The 10,167-nt window shown below is 36.4% G+C and overlaps 1 protein-coding gene across 7 annotated transcripts in view; it reads right to left on the bottom strand.

Annotated features, from left to right (window-relative positions):
• The window catches only part of GCFC2 (GC-rich sequence DNA-binding factor 2), an 83,732-nt gene that overhangs the window by 41,670 nt on the left and 31,895 nt on the right, over positions 1-10,167 (bottom strand). For 5 of the 7 annotated variants that reach the window (XR_827285.1, XM_010862967.1, XM_010862970.1 and 2 more), the window contains exon 5: positions 6,182-6,297. The exons of the other annotated variants lie outside the window; for them this stretch is intronic. Coding sequence is in view for 4 of the 5 variants with exons in the window: in XM_010862967.1 (XP_010861269.1) it covers positions 6,182-6,297 (116 nt within the window). In the remaining variant the exon portion in view is untranslated. The remainder of the gene's footprint in view (positions 1-6,181; positions 6,298-10,167) is intronic. 7 annotated transcript variants of the gene reach the window in all.

Below are 10,167 nucleotides of genomic sequence, written 5' to 3'. Positions count from 1 at the left end.
AAATAATAACAATCAGAGAGGAAATAAAGTAGGGACTAAAAATAATAGAAAGAAATCGATAAAAACAAGGGCTGTTTCTTTGAAAGAATAAATAAGACTGACAAACCTCTAGCCAGTCTCACCAAGAAGAAAAGAGAGAGGAATCACATAAACAGAGTGAGATATGAAAGTGGAGAAATCAACAGTCTTATGGACTCTGTGGGAGAGGGAGAGGGTGGGAAGATTTGGGAGAATGACATTGAAACATGTAAAATATCATGTAAGAAACGAGTTGCCAGTCCAGGTTTGATGCACGATACTGGATGTTTGGGGCTAGTGCACTGGGACGACCCAGAGAGATGGTATGGGAAGGGAGGAGGGAGGAGGGTTCAGGATGGGGAACACATGTATACCTGTGGCGGATTCATTTCGATATTTGGCAAAACTAACACAATATTGTAAAGTTTAAAAATAAAATTAAATTAAAAAAAAAAGAAATAATATTACACTTTAAATGACTTATAGGAACAAAATGTTCATTATCTGTCACATTATTTATAATAGACAAATTTAGAAATCAAAACATCTAACATAGAAATGCAATATATCAACTATATGGATTAACAAAATATTACTATATGCTTATAATTTTTTACTGTAGTAAAAAGCATGTGACTTACAATCTTAACCATTTTAAAGTACATTACAGTAGTATTAACTATATGCACACTGCTGTATAACAGATCTTTAGAACTCTTTCATCCTGCAGAAGTGAAATTCTATACTCATTGATCAACAACTTTCCATTCCACTCCCCTCCACGTGGGGCAACCACCATTCTACTTCTGGTTTCTAAGAGTCTGACTACTTTGTTTGTGTGCTTAGTTGCTGAGTCCTGTCTGACTCTTTGTGAACCCACTGACTATAGCCTGCCAGGCTCCTATGTCCACGGAATTTTCTAGGCAAGAATACTGGAGTGGGTTGCCATTTCCTACTCTAGGAGATCTTATTGACCCAGGAATTGAAGTGGTGTCTCTTGCATCTCCTAAACTGGCATGTGGATTCTTCACCACTGCAACACATCATACAGAGTTTCCCAAATGGCTCAAGTAGTAACGAATCCACCTGCCAATGGAGGAACTGCAGGAGATGTGGGTTCAGTCCTTGGGTTGAGAAGATCCCCTAGAGTGAGGTTATGTTCTGTAATTCTCTAATCATTAGTGATGTTGAACACCTCTTCATGTTCCTTCACCACTTGTATGTCTTCGAGGAAGGTTTATTCCAATCCTTTGACCATCTTTCTGTTGGGTAGTTTGTTGTTGAATTATATGAGCTACTTACATATTTTGGGTATTAACCGCTTATCATATACACAGTTTGCAAATATCTTCTCTCATTCTGTTGGCTGCCTTTTCACTTTGTTTATTATTTCCTTGCTATGCAGAAACTAGTTTCATATAGTCCCAACTGTCTATTTTTGCTTTTATTGCTTGTGTTTTCTCTTTCCTGGGTCCTTTGAGATTCCATATGTATTGGTGTTGGAAAAGACTCTTGAGAGTCCCTAGGACTGCAAGGAGATCCAACCAGTTAATCCTAAAGAAAATTAGTCCTGAATATTCATTGGAAGGAATGATGCTGAAGCTGAAACTCCAATACTCTGGCCACCTCATGCAAAAAACCAACTCATAGGAAAAGACCCTGATGCTGGGAAAGACTGAAAGCAAGAGGAAAAGGGGACAACAGAGGATGAGATGGTTGGATGGCATCACAGACTTAATGGACATTAATTTGAGTAGGCTCTGGGAGTTGGTAATGGACAGGGAAGCCTGGAGTGCTGTAGACCATGGGGTCGACTGAGCGGCTGAACTGACCTGAATCTATTTTAGGATTTTTTCCCCTATTTCTGCAAAAAATGGATTGGGATTTTGATAGAGAATGCATTACATCTATAGATTGCTTTGGGTAATATGGACATTTTAACTATATTAAATTTTCTAAACCATGATCATGGATACCTTTACATTAATTTATGTCTTCAATTTCTTTCAGCAATATTTTGTAATTTCTGGTGTATAAAACTTGTACCCCTTGACTAATTCCTAAGTTATATTCTTTTTAATGCTTTTGTAAATGTTTTCTAAATATATATTTTTGGACTTTTCATTGTTAGTGCACAGAAACAACTGATTTTCATCCTGCAATTTTGCTAGATTTATTAGCTCTAACAGGGTTTGTGTTTGTTTCTTTGTATCAAATGCAGTCTTTAGGTTTTCCCATGTGTAAGATCATGTCCTCTGTGAACAGAGATAATTTTACTTCTTGCTCTCCTATTTTGATGTCTTTTTATTTTTATTCTCACCTGAATTCTCTGGCTAGGGCTTGCAATACTTTGTTGAATACAAGAGACAAGAACAGGCATCCTTGCCTTGCTCCTGACCCTACAGGGAAAACTTTCAGTTTTCCATGACTAAATATGATATTAGCTGTCCATTACTCCTGCTGCCAAGTCGCTTCAGTCGTGTCCGACTCTCTGCGACCCCACAGACAGCAGCCCACCAGGCTCCCCCATCCCTGGGATTCTCCAGGCAAGAACACTGGAGTGGGTTGCCATTTCCTTTTCCAATGCATGAAGATGAAAAGTGAAAGTGAAGTCACTCAGTCGTGTCTGACTCTTAGTGACCCCATGGACTGCAGCCCACCAGGCTCCTCTGTCCATGGGATTTTCCAGGCAAGAGTACTGGAGTGGGGTACCATCGCATTACTCCTATATGGTCTTTATTATGTTGAAGTATTAACAATTTCTCATAAAAGCATGCTTAACATCATCAAAGGCTTTTCTTGTAATCAGCTGAGATGATCGTGTGGTTTTCACCATTCATTCTGTTTATATAGTGTATCACACTGATTTTCTTATGAAACACCCTCATATTCCAGGAATAAATCTCACTTGGTCATGGCGTATAATCCTCTTGACTTACATTTGCAAGTATTTTATTGTGGATTTTTACATCAATATTCATCAAGATACTGGTTTACTAATTTCCTTTTCTTATACTATCTTTGGGATTTTGGGATCAGAGTAATGCTGACCTCAGAGAATGAGCTTGGGAATGTTATTTCCTCTTCAGGTTTTTGTAAGAGTTTGAGAAGGAATGGTGTTAATTCATCATTAAATGTTTGGTAGAATTAGCCAGTGAGGCCATCTCACACATATATATGTATATAACTGCTATACTGTCCCAATGAATTGATCCTTTCATATTATACAATGGCTTTTATAGTCTCGTGTAGTTTTTAAGTTAAAATCCTTTTCTCCAAGTAATGCCACTCCTGGTCTCTTTTGTTTACTGTTTGCATGGAATCTTTTTTGCAAGACTTTCACTTTCATTCCATATACACCCTTAAGCCTAAGTGAGACTCTTGCAGATGGTATACAGTTGTATCTTGCCTTTTTTTTTTTTTTTTTGGCTTGGGTGGCTTGTGGGACATTAGTTTCCTGACCAAGGATTGAACATGGGCCCTAACCACTAGACTGCCCGGGAATTGCTGGATCTTGCTTTTCTTTTCAACCCATTCAGCCACTGTACATCTTTTGATTATAGAATTTAATCCATTTATATTTAAAGTAATTACTGATATGGAAGGACTTATGATTGCCATTTTAAAATTGCTTTTTGTCTTATAGTTATTTTGTCCCACTTCCTCTCTTGCTGCCTTGGGTTTTGTTATTTTATTTTTTTAGTGATGTGTTCTGGGTCATTTTCATTTTCCACTGAATATCTTCTATAGGTATTTCTTTTATGTTTACCATGGGGTTTACAAAAAATACTGCAATTCCAGCAATCTCTTTTAAACTGAAAACATCTTAACTTCAATCTCATATGAAAACTTTATTCCTTTACATCTCCCCTGCCACCTCTTGTTATTGATACCACAAATTACATTAAACATTTTTGTATGTATTAACATAATATCATAATCATTTTTGTGTTTTTACCTTTTAAATTCAATTTCTGAATTAAAAGTGATTGTCATACCACGCTCACAGTATTACAGGATTCTGCCTTTACCAGAGAACTCTGTATTTTTATATGCCTCATGCTACTGTACAGTATCCTTTCAATCAACTTGAAGGATCTCTTTCATCAATTTTTGTAAGGCAGGTCTAGTGGTGATGAACTACCTCAGCTTTGTTTATCTGAGGTCTTTATTTCTCCTTCATGAAGGACAGTTTTGTAGATACTGTAATCTCTGTTGGCAGTTTCCTTCTTTCATACTTTGAATATATCTTCCTACTCTCTTCTGGCCTGTTAACAGAGGAGACCTTTGTTGAGAAGCCTCCTGGTAATGTTATGGGACTCCCCTGGACATGACAAGGTCCTTTTGTTTTGTCACTTAATTCTTTCTTTGTATCTAGAAAGTTTGTCTCAGTGTAAGCCTCCTTGGGTTAATCCTTGTTGGAGTCCGTTAGCTTTTGAAATTGAATCCCCATTTCCTTCTTCAGGCTGGTAAGTCTTTGGGCATTATATCTTCAGATAAGCTCTCTGTCCCATTCTGCTCCTCTTCTCCTTCTTGGATTCCCATAAAGTATATGATATTCTGCTTGATAGCATCATGTAAATCTCTTATGCTTTTTTCACTTTTCTTCATTCTTTTTTCCTTTTTGTTACTCTAACTTGGTAATTTCAAATGACTATTCTTTGAGGTCATCACTTGTTTCTTCTGCTTGATAGAGTCTGCTTTGGATCCCCTTTAGTGAATTTTCCAGTTCAGTTATTGTATTTTCAGCTCCAGAACCTCTGGTTCTTTTACAGTTTCCATCTCTGTTGGTATTCCAACCTTGTTCATGTATCATCTCCCTGATTTCTTTAGTTGTCTGTGCTCTCTTATGGCACATTAAGCTTCTTTAAGAGGATCATTTTGAATTCTCTGTCAGGTAATTCATAGGCCTCTGTTTCTTTTGGTTCTGGAAATTAATTTTGGCCCTCTAACTGGGCCAGGTTTCCTTGCTTCTTCACATGTCTGGTTATCTTTATGTTGTACTTTGTGTATTTGAAAATGCACGTAAGGGCAGTTTCCCCCCTATTTGAAACTGTATCCCTTAAGTGCATTTCAATTAGCCTGGATAAAGATTCCCAATGGTGTTGTGTGAGGAAGACTGTCTTCTTAAACCTTTCATGGGGGATGATTCTCCTCAGGGTTTCTAGAGATTTCCTAATTACAGACATTTGTGGGTTTTTCAGGATTTTATAGTCTCTTGGTCCCCCTGGTGTTTGTAGTACTTAAAGCTTTCTGGCTCTGTAACAGGCTTCTTAGCTCATTCGTGTCCTCTGTGGTCCTCAGGCATTTAATGTATGATTGTTCTCCAACAGTGCTCTGAGACAGACAAGAGAGAGACAGAGACAAGTCCTTTTGGCAGTAGCTCTAGAATATAGAATGTATGTTCTGCTCTTTTCCTTCCAAAGGAAAAGCTAGGAGTCCGGTTTTTTTCTCTCCATTGAAAGCAGTGCTGGCTTGCTAGAATGGCTAGATGCAGTTGGAATGAAATGGCTTTTCTCACCCATTACAATGTGGCTGGGCTTTGAGCTTCCCTGGGATACTACAACTTCCTGATTTCTGGGGTACTCATAAATGCTTTTTGGATAGTATGCTGTTGTTCAGTTGATATCTCTATGGGGCAGTGAGGTCTGGGGCTTCTAATTCTGCCATCTTGCTGCCATAACTTCCAGCATATTATTTTTTTAAATTAAGGGCTATTTAACAATGTAGATAAATGCAGATTAAAAATAGTAAGTTAAAAAAAGCAGGATTTTATATTATTTATTGATTTTAACTACATGATATATCTATTATAAACACTGAAAGACATATACAAAAAAGGATCAGTTATGTTAGTGTAGTAACATAGGTGATGCTAATTTTTCCTATAACTCTTTAATATTATCATTTAATAATTAATAGAATATATATTTATATTTATGGCTGTGTCAGGTCTGAGCTGTGGCTCACAGGCTCAGTAGTTGCCCTGCATGTGGGATCTTAGTTCCCTGACCAGGGACTGAACCCAAGTTCTCTATACTGCAAGGCAGATTTTAAACCACTGGATCACCAAGGGAAGTCTCAATTAAAAATATTATAGTGCTAATTTTTTCACTACTAAATGTCTATAACAAATGTAAATTTTAAAGTTAATATTACTTACCTAGTATTTAGTTTCTTCTTTATAATTTCTAAACTTACTGGTGGAAATGAAATGGAAGCATCAAACTTCTTCACTGTTTGAGATTCATGGCTGTAAGAAAGATCTATGTCTTGTCCCTAAAAATAATATGGAAATTTGTGTTGTTTTCAACATTCATTAGTCCTCCAAATATTAATACCATGAAAGCAGACTGGATACACTAATGTCTCACCAGCTTAAAATGCCTCTGACATTTTTTATGGTTGTAATAAAATGTTTTTAAAATTATCACACAGTTTTAAAATTTAGAACTGTAAACTTACATGCAAGAGGCAAATTATAAAATCTCATTTTTCACAAAAGCTTGGTTTTCAGTGTTTTTAAAGCTAGTTCTATTTATGATCTAATATACTCTCAAATGGAGAAGGCAATGGCACCCCACTCCAGTACTCTTGCCTAGAAAATCCCATGGACAGAGGAGCCTAGTGGTCTGCAGTCCATGGGGTCACTAAGAGTTGGACATGACTGAGCGACTTCACTTTCACTTTTCACTTTCATGCATTGGAGGAAGAAATGGCAACCCACTCCAGTGTTCTGGCCTAGAGAATCCCAGGGATGGAGGAGCCTGGTGGGCTGCCATCTATGGGGTCACATAGAGTCGGACATGACTGAAGTGACTTAGCAGTACCAGCAGCAGCATACTCTCAAAAAAAAAAAAAAAAAAAAAAACCAGAGGCTTCAATCAAGATGGTAGAATAGAAATATAAGTAAAATGAAGACACAGAAGAACCACTCTCAATTAAAAGATCAAGAGAATTGCCTCATTGAAACAGACCTCTTCAGTCTAATAAACACTGATTTCAAAAAGGAGATAATGAAAATACTGAAGGAGTTAAGAAAGGCTGTCAAATGAAATACAGACTACTCTAAAAAGGAACTAGAAACTAGAAAGAGGAGCTGAGAAAAATTAGAAAACTCACTTGCCAAAATGAAAGCTGAGCTAAAGGCAATATAAATAGAAAATGAATAATGCAGAACACATAAGTGTTCTAGAAGATGGAATAATGGAAATCACCCAATCAGAGCAACAGACAGAAAACCAAATGAAGAAAATGAAAGCAATGTGAGAATTATGGGATAATATAAAGAATGCCAATCTATGCATAACTGGAAAAAGGAAGAAAGGGAAAAGGGGATAGAAAATGCATTTCAAGAAATTTGGATGAAAACTTCCCAAACGTAAACAAGGAAACAGATATCTAGGTATAGGAAGCGCAGTAGTCACTTCAATCGTGTCTGACTCTTTGGAACACCACAAAATGTACCCTGCCAGGCTCCTCTGTCCATGGAATTCTCTAGGCAAGAACACTGGAATGCATCACCATGTCCTCCTCCAGGGAATCTTCCTAACCCAGGGATCTGCATCTCCTGCATTGCAGACAGATTCTTTACCCACTGAGCCACCTGGGAAGCCCATAAGAAGCACATGGTCTCAGACAAGATGAACTCAAGCAGACATACAGCAAGACGTATTATCATTAAAGTGGCAAAAGTTAAAGAGAGGATTCTAAAGGCTGCATGAGAAAAATGAAGAGTTAATTACAAGGGAACTCTCATAAGGCTATTAACTGATTTCCCTATAGAAAACATTGCAGGCTAGAAGGGAGTGGCAAAATATATTCAAAGTCCAGAAAGGAAAAAAATACTCAACCTAGCATACTCTACACATCAAGATTATCATTGAGAACAGGAGAAAGAGAATTTCTCAGAGAAAAAACTAAAAGAATAACAGCAATATTAATCTATCCTAGCAAAGAAGGAATAATCTATAGAAAAGAGAAAAAAGAGAAAATCCAAAATAGAAAGGAAATCACTTAAATGAGCCAGTATACATATTAAATTAAATTTCACAAAAACATTTTTTATGAAAGCAATGATAAACAAAATGAACAGCAAAAGCATAAACATGAAGATGTAGAAGAGGACATCAAAATCATAAAATGCTGAGTTGGAATGTAAAAATACGTAGATTTTTAAATTTTAGAATGTGTTTGAGGACATATGACTATCAGCCTAAAGGAAGTAGATATAGTAATGGGTTAACATACTTGAAAACAGTGTGGGTAACCACAAGTTGGGCTTCCCTTGTGGCTCAGCTGGTAAAGAATCCGCCTGCAATTCAGGAGACCTTGGTTCGATCCCTGGGTTGGGAAGATCCCCTGGAAAAGGGAAAGGCTACCCACTCCAGTATTCTGGCCTGGAGAATTCCATGGACTGTATAGTCCATGGGGTTGCAAAGAGTCGGACATGACTGAGTGTAAAACCACAAATTTAAAACATACAACAGAGTCACAAAAATCAATAAGAAGAGAACACAAGCATAACACAAAAGAAATCATCAAGCCACAAAAGGAAAAATAAAAGGAGGAAAGAAGAAATACAAAATCAACTGGAAAATAAGGATAAAGTGGTAATAAATATGTATCTATTAATAATTACCTTCACTGCCAATGGAGTAAATGCTGCAATCAAAAGACATTGAGTGGCAGATCAGATTAAAAAACAAGAGCCCACAATATGCTACCTACAAGAGGCCCACATTAGGGTGAACAACACACAGACTGAAAGTGAGCGGATGGAAAAAGATATCTCATGCAAACAGAAATAATAATAAGAAAACATGGGTAGCAGAAATGGACTTTAAACAAAGGTCATAAAGAAAGATAAAGAAGGACACTATATAATGATGAAAAAAATCAACATAAGAAGAGTATATTACATTCAACATATATGCACCCCATATAAGAGTACCTGATTACACAGAACAAATACAGACATAAAGGGAGAAATGGACAGGAATACAATAGTAAGAGACTTTAATACCCTACTCATATCAATGGACAGGTCTTCTAGACAGAACATCAATAAGGCAACTGAAATCCTAAATGATATACTAGAACATTTAGACTTAATTGATATTTTCAGGACATTATATATATATATATATATAAAGGAATATACATTCAAGGGCACATGTAACATTCTCTGTGGTTGACCACATATTGGGGCACAAAAGAAGGCTCAACAAATTTAAGAGTACAGAAATTTTTGAAGCAGCTTTTCTGACCACAACAGCATGAAACTGAAATTAACCACAGAAATAGAAATGACAAAACAAACAAAAAACTCAATTACCTGGAGCCTAAAGAACTTGCCTCAAAAACAAAAAACAAAAAAAAACCCCAATGGGTCAATGATGAAAGCAAAGAAGAAATTAAAAGATACCTTAAGAAAAATGACAATGAAAAGATACCATATAAAAATCTATAGGATGCAGTAAAAGTAGTTCACTTAGAGGGCAGTTCATAGTGATACAGGCCTTCCTCAAGAAACAAGAAAAATCTCAAATAAAAAATCTAACACCTAAAAGAATTAGAAAAAGGAGAAAAAAATAAAACTCAAAGTCAGAAGAAGGAAGAAAATAATAACGATCAGAGAGGAAATAAAGTAGGGATTAAAAATAATAGAAATCGATAAAAACAAGGGCTGTTTCTTTGAAAGAATAAATAAGACTGACAAACCTCTAGCCAGTCTCACCAAGAAGAAAAGAGAGAGGAATCACATAAACAAAGTGAGATATGAAAGTGGAGAAATCACAGCTGATATTGCAGAAATACAAAAAAACTACAAGAAAACACTATGAACAATTATATACTGACAAATAACAACCTGGAAGAAATGGACAAATTTCTACAAACATAACAGCTCACCAGAATTGAATCAAGAAGAAACAACATACTTTGAAAAGACAAATCACTTGAAGTGAAATAGAACGTGCAATTAAAAAAAAAAACATAAAACCTCCCTACAAACAAGAGCCCAGGACCTAATAGCTCCCAGGCAAATTCTATCAAACATACAAAAAAGAACTCATACTGATCCCTCTCAAAATCTTCCAAAAGACTGTAAAGGAGGGAGCACTCCCAAGGACATTCTATGAAGCCACT

The sequence above is a fragment of the Bison bison genome, unplaced genomic scaffold (assembly GCF_000754665.1).
Source record: "Bison bison bison isolate TAMUID 2011002044 unplaced genomic scaffold, Bison_UMD1.0 scf7180017864486, whole genome shotgun sequence".
In the NCBI taxonomy this organism is placed as follows: Eukaryota; Metazoa; Chordata; class Mammalia; order Artiodactyla; family Bovidae; genus Bison; species Bison bison.
The sequence above is the reverse complement of the archived record's forward strand: the minus strand, read 5'-3'. Positions and strand labels throughout refer to the sequence as shown.